The sequence below is a fragment of the Micromys minutus genome, assembly GCF_963924665.1.
Source record: "Micromys minutus genome assembly, chromosome: 2".
Taxonomy (NCBI): domain Eukaryota; kingdom Metazoa; phylum Chordata; class Mammalia; order Rodentia; family Muridae; genus Micromys; species Micromys minutus.
In genome coordinates, this window is record NC_137971.1 from 22128811 (window position 1) to 22144309 (window position 15499).

Sequence of the window (15499 nt, forward strand, 5' to 3'; positions counted from 1 at the left end):
CTCACAACTGGCTGAAAGTTTGTCTCCGAGGCCAGTCAAAGTCTTAGCTCTTCACTCATCTTTAGTGAAAAGAATTTCTTCTTGACAGGAAATGCCATTTAACCCACATCTAACGTTCCCCACCCAGCACCCCACTGGACTATCTTTCAGCATCCCACGATGGAGTGTGTAGATTTCTGTTGTGGAAGGTTGACGGGATTCTGAGAACCAAGTCTAGGAACCGAACTATAGTGCTACTTCTCTGAGAAAGGGCCTAAAGGTTCACAGAGCTCCTTGGAGATGAACTTACAGAACATGATCTACTTGAAAGGTTGAGACTGAACGTGTACTATACAGATTTTACAAGTTTCTTCTGATTTCTTGGTTTTCTTTAGGCAGGATCCTGTATGAAGCTGAGGCTGCCCTGAAACTAAGCATCATTTTGCCTCAGTCTCCCAAGTGCCATATACCTTGATCTTTATGATCAGTCTTGTGTTAGCGATTTTAAACCTGAAAGCTGTTGACCAAGTCCATGCCAGAGAACACACACCAAACAACAAAAGACATGGCCAACTGAAACATAATACTCAGACACCTCCTCTAGATTCATTTATCACTGGTGGATTCAGACCTACTACCCAAGATGAGAACCCTTCAGATTCTGACAATACCCTGTGTTTTTGAAGTTTCATGTGTTGATGTTTTCCTCTTTAAATACTATTTTTTTAAGCAAAACTAAATATAACTTTTGAGAAAAGTTTTCACAATGTAGCCATGACTAGCCTGGAACTCTCTTTGTAGACTAAGCTGGCCTTACTTTGGAAATATAAATGGATGAAAAACACATGCATTTGCTGTTGTACAATATAATGTTTTGTAATATACTTACACAGTAGAATGGCTCGTTGGTATATGTGTGTGTGTGTGTATGTGATAAGAAACTAATTTGTTTTTATGCATATTTTCCCAGTGCACATTCAAGAAGCACATTTAATGAAGGCACTTTGAAATGTTGCAGACCCCATGGAAGAGAGCCCTGAAGTGGAAATCAGCCTACAAGATAGCAAACTAGAAACAGCAGAAATAAGTCTAGAGGGGGAAAAAAATCAACCAGCTAATTGTAGTATTTAGCAGGGACTAATTTGATGGTTATTAGAAACCATTAAGAAGCTATAAACAGAAAATTAAACTCCACCTCTTGCTTAAGACAATAATGGAAAGCTCTCACATTAGCCGATGGAGCTCATGAAATGCTATACTGAACAAGAAAGCACAACAGCAATCAAGTTCGAGTTACCACAGCAACAGGTACACTGATGAGAGTTTTCATTTTCACAGGCCTGTGGTGCACTGTTTGCACTCCTGCCATAGTTGGGACCCGAGATATTCCAGAAGAAGGTATTGACTTTTCTTTCAGGCTGAGTCATTTGTCTGACATAACTCCATCTCCACCCTTTGAACACTTAGAGTCTTTTATATTCCTTATATAATACTCGCCATAGTTACGTATTAGTCTTTTAACTATTACATGCAATACAAATCTTATAAATATACAACAAGCAAACTAACTGGCAACACTCCAGGGAGGTTTTATAACACCTTCAGTCTATATGGTACATGGTACGTGGTATGTTTAGGATGGCGAACTCATGGGAGGTCCTGCCACGCAGTCAAACACATTGAAACCATGCCAATTCCACATGATAATCTCGGTTTCATGTCTTGGGAAGAGAACCATGCAGAATGTTGACTTGCTAGTGTCTAGGGTCACATCATAGCAGAGAAACCTTCAACCCTATGGTGGTGATGGTAGTGGTGGGGGATTCCTTACTGTGTAGACAGTGTATGTTCCATGAGGGTGGAGATGTATCGCTAGCACCAACTTTCTCCATATTACCATTTTGGATTACTATTCCCACATGGTGTGTTTTCCTTCTATTCCCCCTCTGAGGGCAATTCCCACAAGTTAAGGTAATAGCTGAAAACCATCCAACACGGCATTCGATACAGTACACTAATACTATGGTGTTTCTATTAGGCTTTCCAAGGGTGAACATGAAGGTAGAACATGGCAGGCTGACCAAGGAGCAAGGTCACTAGCCGGCAGCTAGCCCTGGTCTGGGGATTCATGGTAGAGAGACAGTGTCAGTCTTTGTGACAGAGCAGCCGGATGTCAGATGGAGTTCTTGCGCAGCCCCAGGCAGTGGAAGTAAACCTTGAATGATCCCTGTCTGGTTGGTAGCTTCCTGCCAGGGAAGGCTGCCAAGCAGTCTGTGACAACTGTGTAGTGAGCAAGCCTCCAAGGTCCCCTAATGCACTGCCATTTCTGACTGGCCTGCCTGAATATAGTGTGAAGTCACAGGGATGTTTGGATGCTCAGGACCCCGTTTTCTACTGGCTTCCATTTTTCTGAGCTACCCCTCTCTTTCTGGGCCTTTACAATAGGACATATTCAAAAATGGTTGTTTTCATTTTTTTTTTGTCAGCAGAAACCTATTGGTTCTCTATGTGAGGAATGTTTAGGTTTCACTCTGTTCCCAAGCACTGCTGGTTTTCAGTGCAATCATATGATCAGAGTTACTTGCCAGCACCTTGTGGGACTAATTGACATCTTTCGTGAATGATTGTTAGGAGAAACACTACCACCTGCATGTGCACATGCACCGTGTATGCATGCATTCGTGTGTGTGTGTGTGTGTGTGTGTGTGTGTGTGTGTGTGTGTGTGTGTGTCTGTGAGTGTGTGAATATGTGGTTTGTGTGTATGTGTGTGTGTATAAGTTTTAAAGATCAGTGAGATGCTCACTGGGAAAGGAGCTTGCCACGAAGCTCGAACACCTGAGTCCAGTCACTGGAACCCAGATGATGGAAAGATAAAACAAATGTATAAAGGTTGTTCTCTGACCACCAGACATGCAACTGTAACACACATGCACTCAGCTACCCACCGTCACATGCAAAATAAAAAAACGTAAAAACCAAAATAAATAAATCAAAGGTAGAATTTTAGCCATCTACTGTTTTTTGAAGAAAAAAAAAAGAACTTTAAAATATTAATACTTGTTCTTTTGCTTAAGGGATTTAACTTTTTTGTTTACTCAAAACAGCAACTTTTGCTTTATCTTCTTAGAGTTTCTGATAATTTTCCATCAGCAGATGCATATTGGGTCATTATCCTAGACTGTTCTGTACGGGCAAACATAAAAACTTGAAAATGAAATTCCAGACATTACCTTTCAGCATGATTCGCCCAGTGGATCCTCCAAAGGAACTGAGAAGGCTGCTTCTTGCTCCTAAAGACGTGGTTGCCTCCAGGAGAGAGCCGGTGACGTACTGAGCTATGGACGTCCTTTGGAGGGTGGCACGGTACTCACACTCAGTGACGCGTACACATTGCTTTAAGCAGGGACCGTCTCCAATTCTTCCATGGGCTGTCTCCGAGGTCGGGAGCTGTGTGGAGCAATAGAGAAGAGGCCCAACCGTGTCTTCTGTCTCTTCCCCTCTTCTCAGGGCACTGTAGATCTGTGAATAGCACAAAGCACAGGAAGTATTAATCTAGTTTCTTAGAAAAGCAAATTAACTTGTTGACAAAATGCCAAGATGACTTATTAAGAGAGAAGGCTCAGTCGGTCTGAGCACAAACACCTTTGAGTTCTGCACTCATGCATTAACCTGGACATTTTACAGACGCCATTTATTTGGAAAAGCTCTGTGTAGTTATTAAATAGGCCATTCAAACAACTCTGCTATCAAACAGAGCACTTAGAGTTGCTCCAACCAAAAATACATTCAGCTCAAATTTCTCCTCCTCCACAGGAGAGCTTTGCTCTCCTGTAGAGCCACATGAACAAACCTTTCTCTCATCCTTTTAGGCTCTCCTGCAGGACTGACCTAGTCTGCCTGCTTCCATTCTTTCTTCTATCTAACCTCCATAGGTAATTCTTGTTCCATGAACAAAATTAGGCATGATAAAAGGGTCACGGGGAGGGAATTCCCTTATGACTATACTCTTCCTGTCTCTCAGGTAGCACTGGAGTCTCTGAACGATTTTATTCTCTTCTTCTTCCCTCTTTTCCCACATGTAAAGAGTTAGTCCCTGCCCAGCATTCCTGCTCTGTCATTTTCGTGAGTCCTCCTCCCTTGATCATTTGTATTCACCAAGTATGATCTGATTAGAACAGACACCCATCCATGTCTTCTGCCTATTTGAATAGAGTCATTCAACATGCATGAATACAGACACTGCTCCGTGTGATTCACTGTGTTGGAAAATATGAGCAAACACGAAGGGTGAAACATACACTGTAGTGTTTCCACATTGCTCTGAAGAAGAGGCTTAGCTATTATGAAGTTCAACAATACTTTGAGGGGATGTCGGTTCGTCTGAGATGTCCTGGGGTTTTTTAGTGTCTTTGAGATAGTGTGTGAATAGCATGGGAAAAATGTTACACCGAGGGACACCTGTACCTTTGTAAAGAAGGAAGGATGGGATGCTACCTGACTGCGAATTCACCATGACACCTTGAACAGCTCCTTTTGCTTTAGTCAAAATTGCTGTGTCAGGTTTGTGGAAACCTGACAGTTTCTCATCTTACAGAGATCACAGACCTGCAATGCACTTGTGGCAATGGATCCACCTTTATGGTGCTGTACACTTCAAATTTTACCTTTAACTATGGCCCTTAATAAGCCTTATGAGGGCTGGAGAGATGGCTCAGTGGTGAAGATCACTGAGTGCTCTTCCAGAGGTCCTGAGTTCAATTCCCAGCAACCACATGGTGGCTCACAACTATCTGTAATGGACAGTGTATTCATATAAAATAAAATAAATAATTCTTTTTAAAAAAAAAAAAAAAGAAGCCTTATGAATCCCGGATATAAAACCAAACCCCCACAGCATTCAAACTGAACATAGACTTCTACTCTGATTTTCTCTGCATGCTGACACATCCCTGTCACTTAGAGTTAAAAAGAAAACTCTCAGCTTTACTCTCCATCATTAGGGTTTTGGAGACCAGTGTGTCCAGGTGAATGGTGTATTGGGATTGCATCCAGATTCCAAGGTGAGACATGAGGATAGGTACTTGGTTCTGCTTTTTTTGGCCAGAGAACTGATCATGAACACAACACGAGTAAGTGGCTTGAAGGTTTTGAGCCAGGATCCTTCTCTATAAAGTGAGGCCAATGATACCCAGTTCGTAGGGACATTGTGGGATTCACTAAGGAAACTCCTATGGCATATCTGACTTTGTGTTAAAAAAAATAGTACCCATTACAATCGGGTAACTCTAGGAGAGAATGTACTCCCCCTCCTCAAGGGATGAGAGGTTGTTAACAGAGAGCAGGTCCATGTTATTCAGCATGATTCAGTTATTGCTGTGTTTTATGTGTAGCTACACAATGTCATCCTAACCCTATCTGGGAAAATGTAGAGCTCAGATCATGTCTATCTTCTCAATGTGTCTTTTCCTAGACATCGATGTCCTTAAAGAAGGAAGGAAATCTCCACTGTCATCCTGTCCTGCCTACAATCCAGATGTTCAAGGACAGGAATCCCTTTTGAGGACTAAGAAAGGCTCCATAGTGAAAGCAGGCCTTGCGTTGAGACTTGGAAAGCAGTTGTGACTCTGACTGCAATGAATATGGAATTTAATTCGGGAGAGGACCCAAGCAACGAGGCTGGAAAATGCAGACTTAGTCCCGTCGATATCAAATAGAACAGAGTGTGCAGAGCAGAGCCAGAGTGTGTTAACTGTGCAATGAGGGAGACCGGACAGCCTAATAACAAAGAACCTTAACTGTTACACACAGAGTTCCAACCCTTCAGAGGCTGCAACCCCCTGACACTTGGTATTTGTTTGTTCTCAGAAGAGGAATGAGGCTAAAACAGCTTTGTTTAAAAAGATGAACAGACAGTTCCCAGTTACTAATAGGTTGCCTACTTCCTTTTCATGCCAAGCTGCCCCACAGGCTTACTGTGCCCACAGTCATTGCTTTATGAACTATGTATCCATTATAATACTTTCATAGATACCTAATGGCCAGCCCATTCAATCTTTACTCCAGCTTTTTCAAAGTGCCTTTCTCAAACCCTTAGAATTGAGAAGGAATGACATGACATGCAGACTTCTTGATCACAGAAACATGAACATAGAGAATAGCTCCTCCTCTGGAGATATAATCTATACAACAGAATATTAACAACCACCACAGATGTAAAGAAATTTATCTTGTTTTGCTAAACTGCAGGTTTGAGTGTTTCCCATGCTATTTGACCAATAATTGTTTTCTAAAGAACACTTAGCCTACAGGTGAAGCTTCGTACAATATAATTTGTTCAAATTTAGTAGACTTTTCTTATTTCCAGTTCCTCAATCCCAGTGGAATCTCTGGCAGACTCTCCCATTCCCACAACACTTTTGAGGTTCTTTTTCCACTACCCCACTTTTCCATGTCCACCTGGTTTTCTTTTACCATGCCTTCTGGAAAGTTATAAAAAGGAAAGTGCCAATAAGTACCTAATATAGGAAGGTCACAAAATGATAGCCTTGAACCAGATTGAAATGTCAGATTGGCTCCATTCAACAGTATTTCAGTATCAGTGAAGTTTGTATGCACATGTGAAACTTCAGCATTCCCTCAAATCTGGGTAGCCTAATAGCACTAAGTGTCACACAAACCATTACATGGCAGGACTTCTCTACTGTCATATGGTGCAAAATGTTTTACAGGTTGGCACCAGTCTACCGCTCTTTAGTTATACTTGTCCAATATTTGGTTATTGGTGGTATATATGCTGTGGCCCCTTCCCTCGGTGATTTATAGAGAGAGTGTAGATTTATACAGTAACTATGCATGGAGCCAGCCTCTCCAGTATGTCCAATCTGTGTTCTTCCTGTATTAATTGCTGAGTATATCGGGAGAAAGTCAGTTTGTACTCTTAAATGGTTTCACTCCATGTTATGCAAGCTTCCAAGGGAGGGAAGCAACCAATAGTCTTATCTTGCTGTGAAGTCCATGATCTAACAATGGCTAGCATGGCAAAATATCCCTAAGGATACACAGTAGTGGCATATATTTTGGCAGTAACCAACGGCTCTCTAATTAGACTTCAGGCTTACTCAACAAGAGAAAAATCATTTCTGGTACTAGAAAATTAGCTAACTACCTGGGGCTAGTGAGGTCATGGATCTAAGAACCTATTGTTGCCTCTCTATTAAACCAGCACATCCTAAATGTATCCTAAGTACTTACCATTAGACCCACAAGTAAGTGTAGCTCTCATCCCTCATCAAAGAAGCTTCTCTTTGCAACAGATGGAGATCATTATAGAAAAACACAACTGGTCAAAAAATAATTGATCATGGGGTGTTTAGCCCTAATAGATACATCTATAACACAAGTCCTATACCAAGAGCTCAGGATACATCTTAGAAAAGAAAATGGAAAGACTTTTTTAAAAAGCTGGAGAACCAGGAATCTGTGGTTCTTCGAGATTGTTTTCTTCTAGAAATCACAACGAAGCTTCAACCATGATATCTCAATAATATGTCTACCTAAGCACGACCTGAACAAGGGCAACAGCAATAGGCAGGCTAAAGTGCAAGTGAAAAATCTTGAGCACCTAGTCAGAGAACTACAGGCATCAAGAAACGCTGTGAGCAGAAGAATTAGTCTTCCCGGGGGATGAAACCCTTAACTGGTCATCCCAAGTAGTCATCTCAAGTAGTCATCCCAAGTAGTTATACCAAGTAATCATCCCAAGTAGCCATTCCAAGTAGTCATCTCAAGTAGTCATCCCAAGTAGTCATCCCAAGTAGTAATCCCAGTCATCCCAAGAAGCCATCCCAGTTATCCCAAGTAGTTATCCCAAGTAGTCATCCCTGGGATCAAATACATGATACATACAAATGACACAAAGTGAACTCAGCAGGTTGTGATTATATAGTTATGTTTGTATGTATGTGTACATACACACAGACTCTCTTACAGAAACACACACACACACACACACACACACACACAGACAGACAGAGAGAGAGAGAGAGAGAGAGAGAGAGAGAGAAAGGGAGGGAGAAAGGCAGTAGTAGTACATGTAAGATGTTGAAGGGGAGAATGATGTAATTATATTTAATTTAAAAAATAAAATAGAATAAACTAGAAAGTTTATTAACTTAACTAGAAAGTAAAGAGCTCTCAGAATGAACACCTAGCCTGCCACCATCTCTATCACCCTCACCCCCAAAGCCCAGAGAGAGAATCTGAGGTAACGAACCTCAGTCATACCAATATTCAAGAAACGAATTCAAAATGTTTATCAAGAAAAATGCTGAGCTATGGACCGAGCGGCAGTAGACATGGTAATAATCATGGGATTATGCTAATCCAAGTCAGCATATCTTACCAGATCACTCCGTTACAAAAAGGAAGGGGTTATGAAACAGTCTTTATTACTTACTAAGGCTCTGGGGCATTGCTTTGACTCCTAACTCCCTGCCCTGCTTCCCAGCTGTGTGGTTTTCTTTGGATACGCCATTGCTGGGCATTCTGAAGCACTGTTCTTTTCTCTGCAGTGTATGGACCTGAACATACCTGCCTCATAAAGCTGAAACGAGAATTACAGTCTCTGATAAAGATAACACATTAAAACGGCATCTGGCCCTTAGCCAGTGGTGACAGGGCAGTGGTGACCGTGCTGACTTTGGGGGCTATAAAGCTTGCCATGCATTCTCTCCTTCCTAACCTTGGCTTACCTTGCCATTTGCTTCCCTGGTGTGAACTCACTCAAGCAGAACCTTACAAAAATGTTTTTGTCATGGGGTTTGCTCTTGCTTGTTGCTTCAGGCTTTGCAACAACGTCCATGTGAAGAAGCCTTGGTTAGCCAGACAGCAAGGGGGACCCTAGCTCACTTGCTCCTCGTCCCAGCTGATGTACAGCCGAGATCCAGCCTCGTAGTGAAACCATCCCTGTTCCCAGGTCCTCCACTTCCAGTTCTGTTGCTGCCACCGATGCACAGGACAGCCACGTAGATGCTGGTAGACCTAGACTAGGAAAACAGCCAGATAATTCCCACAGTCATGGAGCAAGTATACGGCTGCTGTGAACAGACACTACGGCAGGCATCAGGTGAGGTGTTGGGCACATCTGTGTTGGCCCCCTATGGTAACTTATTTAGATTGAGTTTATTTTACAGATGAGAAACATAGCTAACCTCATACAGCTCATCAATGCCCAAGGCAAGCCTAAGAGTCATGTTTTATCCCACTCCTTGACCTGCCTTTATCTCTTGCCCCACGAACCGCCACACAGTTCAATTGTGGGATTCAAGATTCCATTGTTATTTGGCAAGAGGTCTTGGTGGTACTAACACTGCTGTTGTTGGGCATGCCTTTCCTTCTTACGCTAAAATAGTCACGGTGTGACTAATGGATGACCAAACGTGTTTCCTTCATATGGAGATTTATAGTTTTGAGGTCACAACGTGAAAAAGCACATAAACTTTATCCTGCTTGATTAATGTGGTAAGAGAATGTGCTGAAAAGAAGACAGACTACTGCCCTACATGGGTCAATATTATTTTTGAGATAAAATAAACATGTCACAGTATAACCATCAAGAAGCTTACTAAATAGCCATGTGTTCCTTCTCTCCTTCAATTGCTTAACCAATCATCTGTATTTACTGAGCACATGAGATGTGCCTATACAAACTACTGGCAAACCATAAAGAAGTGCCATGTCACCAGGGAAGACGACAGTAAGCAAGAGAACCAACGAAATTAATTAAAACTTGGCAACTAACAAGCATGGTGGTCTGAGTTCAAATTCAAAGAACCCACATAAAGATAGATGCATGTCATCACAGTACTGGAGGCAGAGACAGGAAACTCTTTGAAGCCCACAGGCCAGCTAGCCTGGTGAACACAATGACAGACATCAAAAGACACTTGTCCATATTAAACAAAGTGCAGAACAAGAACTAACACCAAGGTTGTCCTCTCACCTCCACACTCACACACTATTGCGTGTATGAGCTTACACTCACAAATGTGAACATATGCACACGTATAAGCACACACACACACACACACACACACACACACACACACATTTAACTCTCTATGTAGACCAGACTGACCTCAAACTCACAAAGATCCATCTGTCTCTGTCTCCCAACTACTATGATTAAAGGCATGTGTCACCATGCTCAGCACCAAAATTATATATATATATTTTTGTAAATTGTAGACTGGGTTGGGTCTAGAGTTCACAGTAGAATTGCCTAGCATGTAGGCAAACAAAACAAAAGAATAGTATTCTATAGACTCAAGATGTGTTTGGATTGACCTGGTAGGCCTTGCTTACATTTCTGTAAGTAAAAACAATACAAAATAGGAAACTAACCCAAGAGTCTACATTTACCCCTTGTTAAGTTTTTAGAGATTTAAGATTTATATAGTAAGATCAATGCTATATTAAGTGCTCTTCAGCCACTTAATGGTGCTTTCTACAGAATTACACTCATCCCATTACAAAAAGAGAGTGGGGGATAGGGTGGAACAAAATGACCTCATTATTTTAAAGTCACTTGCCGGGTGACTTTATCAATGCAATGCTTGCCAAAAGGGATGCCGTGAAGAAACCAAGGACATGGAGTCCAGATCCAGAAAAGAATAAAACAAGTGAATTGAAGGTAAAGACTGCATCATGGTGCAGACAGAAACACAGCCAAGGACTGGAGACCCTAAGGGGCATGATGCGCCCTCACATACACCACATTAGGAGAGTAAGAGACCAACTCAGGAAGATAGCTTGTTTCTTTATATAGAGAAAAGGAACTCTGTTTTCACTTCAGATGGCCAAAAGAAGCCATCTGAACAGTTTTGTTCCCAAAACTGTGTTTCTGAATCACAGTTGTAGAAAATGATGTTTTAGGGTCTGCCAACACACCTTCAGACACCTTCCAATAGAAAGGACACCTACACTTAGGAGGTCCGCTGACTGCGCAATGCTGGCCATTGCCTCAACATTGCTGGTGTGCACAGGATGAGCCGACACTGAGCACTGAGTCATAATTCTATGTGGGCTCAGGACAGATATTTTCAAAGGTCCTGCCAGACCACCATTTAGAAATAAGGTGCACATGGTTAAGATTTGGTGTTAGGATCCTGTGACTTTAGGACAGTGCCACTAATTACCAAACTGAATCACTGGGCAGTTCACTATGAATGGAAAAGTAAGAGATGGCAAGAGAGAAACAGGCCTCTATGAGACCCCCTCTCTTCACTCCTAGAAACTCAGCTCATGGGGATTTTGCTTTTCCCTGCTGTATGTCCAGAGCAGTGATTGGCACTATAGTATCTCAACAAACACCTCCTGTTAATGAATGAGTCTCTAACACATTTTCAACACAAACTTCTTGAGAATCTTTCAATTTTTGGAATCATGGATCCATTGGTTCATTTGAGTCATGGATGACATGGTACTATCAACTGTACTTGGTGAACATTAGTAAAAATCAAAACTAAATTATATCATATCCTCATGAAAAGTGTTCAGAACAGCTATTGCCAAATAAGGCTGTCATTGTTACTAACAACAGTCCTGAAAAATTCATTCACAGTTTTAAGGACTGTTCCACTATCATATGTTCATTGATTGGTTTAGAATGCTAATCTTATCTATTTTTTAATTATAAATTTTCACAAATGATCATTTGGAAGGATCAAAGGCCTCATTAAACTCGGCATATAGACATATAGATTTATAAATTGCCTTTCCTAAGTCAAGCTAATCCAATGAACATTTTTAGACTTATAGACATTATAATGAATGACTGAGATCAGTTATTCAGAAAACGACCATCCTAGAGACAATTTACTCCCCATCTCTCCCACTCTCAAGACAGGGTCTCACTAGGCAGACCTTGCTGACTTGAAACTTGCTGTGTAGACCAGAACCCGCAGAGCTCCACCTGCCTCTGAATCCCCAGTGCTTGATTAAAAGTTTGTGGTGTCACACCTGACCCAATATGCTTTCTGTTGACACAAGAAGGGTAGCCCAGACTGTCACCAAAGTCCTTCAAGAGTTTCTATTCTCAGACTTATACTCACTTTCCTAAGCTGGGAAGGAGAGTATTAATTGGTCTCAATACTGATTTAATTTGTGGTAAAAAAGAGTGATTGGTTTTATATGTATAGGTGTTCATTTGCCTGTGTACCTCACAGATGCAGAACCTGCAGATGTCCAGAGAGGTCATTGGAATCTCTGGAACTGGAGTTACAGATAGATGGTGATCCACTGTGTGAGTGCTGGAAATCAAACCCGGGTCCCTGGAGGAGCAGCCAGCACTTTTAACCATTGAGTCATCTCTCCAGGGCAATTTTGCCTATTTTGATGAGCATTCCTTTCAAACCAGGTTGATTCTTGTGCTCCCTTCCTTCTTATCAGTGCTTCTCAATGCCAGTGATCACATGAGCCGTGACTGCATCTACTTCTAACAGCACCCTTGTCCTCACCTAAAATAGTGCTTTTTAGAGTATCCTGGGTTATAAAAACAAATAACCAAAGTTATTTGAACTCTGTTAACCATAAGTTAATAGGTAAATAACAAGGTAGGGATCTTCCTTCTAGAATATAATAAAAATGTATATCATGTATTGATTAGGAATACCCTTTTATTTGCCTCTTTTAATGGCTGGAACCTAAAAGCAATGTTCTAGAAGGTTCTAGAAAATTCTCAAAGGTTGATTTAGAACTACCAAATTGCCTAGGGGTGAAGACAAACAGGAGGAGTGGTGACAACAGTGGCTTCAGACCTAATGAAAAGGATGGGGAGCCACATTTTGGCTGCAGTCTGAGTTTCCTCTGTTCCTGATTCCACATTCCATTCCAGAGTCTGTGTGGAGAATTCCATTCTCCTGAGAGTATTGAGACCAAGCACAAGGCACTGACCAAACACAATTCCAAAGAGCCAAAAATAAAAGCTTTGCAAAGCACCATGCCAGTTAACTGGAGTTGTAGCATCAACTCCTACAGGAAGCAAGCCGAGGCTTCATTACCGTGGGAAGCATCTAAGAATACAAGAGGATGTCCCACTGGTGATGATCTGGGAATTTCACAGCAACAAATACCATTCCCCACAACTTCTTCCAGTCTACACTGCTTCCTTTGTCTGATCATCAGCAAGACATAAGCATTTTCTTCCTAGTGCTTCAACCACACTCAAAGCGAAACCTTATACTGGTACTTCCTATGACCACAGAAGTCACTAGTTGCTCCTTTACCATGATGTTGGCACCATTTCTGATTGAACCCCCTGCTCCCAGCACAGGATCACACAGGAAACAAGAGAACAAGGGTACAATGGAGAAATAATTGTAGCCTTATATAGCCTTATATACCCAAAATAAGGGAAACAGACCGTCAGGGGCAATGTCACCTGGGAACTTGTTAGAATGCTGTCCCAGATGTGCTGAATCAAAGACCTGAGATCCCTTCCACAGGAGAAAACACATGCCGGGTAGTGTAAATCTGGTGAAGAACACACAATGGACGATCTACTAGACCTCACAGGTGAATGCACTATTATTTGTTTTAAATGAACACAGTATCAAACTGCCCTCTAAATTCCTATCTCATTAGGTATAGATGAGTGCTGTGGATAGCAGTTAATGCCGAAACTCACAAAAAGGAAGGAAATAAGTATCAACACAGTGCTCAGCCACAAATGGGACATCTGTACAACCTCATCCCTGCAGTGGTCGGGGACCATCTCAGAAGAGCCAAAGATTGGGAAACAGTGTCTTTGGGACCTGCACTCATGAGCTCTACATCCACTGTGGTACATAAGACCTGCACATGATCAAGTCAGACACCATTCCTATGAGGATGCGCAGACTCCTGAATCCCCTCCCCGGTATGGGAGTTAATAGTTGATAGCTGGGAGAGTCTGATTTCTCTAAGGTTGTGGCTACCAGTAGGCTGACCACATTACAGTGAATGTTCCTCACACCCGTGTGTGTGTGTGTGTGTGTGTGTGTGTGTGTGTGTGTGCAGCACAAATCAAAAAATGAAAAAAACAAAAAGATGATATAAATTTGGAAGGGTTGAGCAGATGGGAGGTGAATCTGGAGAGAGGAAGAGAACTGTGTGTAGGGGTGTGAGTGTGAATTTAATCAAAATACATTGAATGCATGAAGTTATCAATCAGTCAATTAATTCACATACCATATTTTTTAAAAAATTAAAAAACGATCTGGAACCAAAACACAGCAATCTGTGTTTAACCAGCTCTCCACAGAGTTCTGACTGCTACCAGCATTTCAGGTCTATAGCCATAGACTTGAAGGAGACTCTTGTATTTTCTTTCATCTCTGACTGTGCTCCTCAGATGATCCTTGCCAGGGGATGCTGCTGAAATCCTATTTGTTTCTCATGCTTCAAAGCTCCAGCGTTTAAATCAAGCATGGGGTAAAACTAAGAAGTGTCGGCTGGGGGGGGGAGCATCTCTTGCCGAATGATGTTACTCACGGCTGTAAATGTGATGGTCCAGTATAAAGGAAACTTCCAGTATAATATCCTCTGAGATGAATCATGCCTGAGATACTTATTCTAATGGGAATTACCACACGGATGAATCATGTCATAATGAGAAAATCTAGCTGCCAAGGAAGCCTCTGGACAAGAGGGAAAAAAATCAAATTAGGACAAATGGATTATGTTGTTAGGTTTGTGATGGCAGGCAGTGAATTAGGCCTACAGAAGGGATTTAAAGTTTTGACCCCCCAGGCTTCTTGTAGCTCTGAGGAGCAGTGGGTCATCTAGTGAAACACATGAGGACAAAGCCGCTGTAAGATAAAAACAGGGTTTCACAAATGCTGCAGCCCCGTTCCCGGGCTCAAAGTCCAGAGTCTCATTCTCGCTCAGCTGTGAACATGGGATGCTCTGAGGGACAGAAAGTTCTGGACATCTCACTGCTCGGAAATGCTTCAGGTTCTGAACAGAAAGAAGAAATCAAAGCCGATCATAGGACCGGGCTGTGTGTACTTTCCGTGTTACTCCTTTCATGGACAGAGCCTTTGCTGCCCTTGACCAATTTCACGTTCTCCTCCCTTGGCCAGCTGGAAAGAGCCAGCTGTCTTCACAGTCCTGAGAGCTCCTCTACCAGCGTCATTGCTTTGGGACCAACACCCCATTTCTCTCTTCCACTGGTTTTTTTTTTTTTTTGTTGTTTGTTTGTTTGTTTGTTTTGTTTTTTGTTTTTTGTTTTTTTTTTGTGACACTTAGTTTATTTTTTTTCTCTTGAAATTAACATAATTTTACACGTATGTGGGATGCCACAAAACATAACCCCTTATTTGTACACAGCACTTAAGGATCAAATCAGGGTAACCAGCATGACTATCTCCTTATTACTGGTGTTTGGGGTCTTGGAACTCCTCTGTCCTAGTTCATCTCGAAGTACACAACAGGTTACTGCAAATAGTCTTCTGACTCTGCCTCGGCACAAAGAGCCTATTT

General features: G+C 41.8%; 1 protein-coding gene across 4 annotated transcripts in view; it reads right to left on the minus strand.

The window, feature by feature from the left end:
- Positions 1-15499, minus strand: part of PLCE1 (phospholipase C epsilon 1) — a 283791-nt gene that overhangs the window by 154282 nt on the left and 114010 nt on the right. For all 4 annotated transcript variants that reach the window (XM_080913304.1, XM_080913303.1, XM_080913305.1 and 1 more), the window contains exon 3: positions 3211-3499. In XM_080913304.1, coding sequence (XP_080769430.1) covers positions 3211-3499 — 289 coding nt within the window. The remainder of the gene's footprint in view (positions 1-3210; positions 3500-15499) is intronic.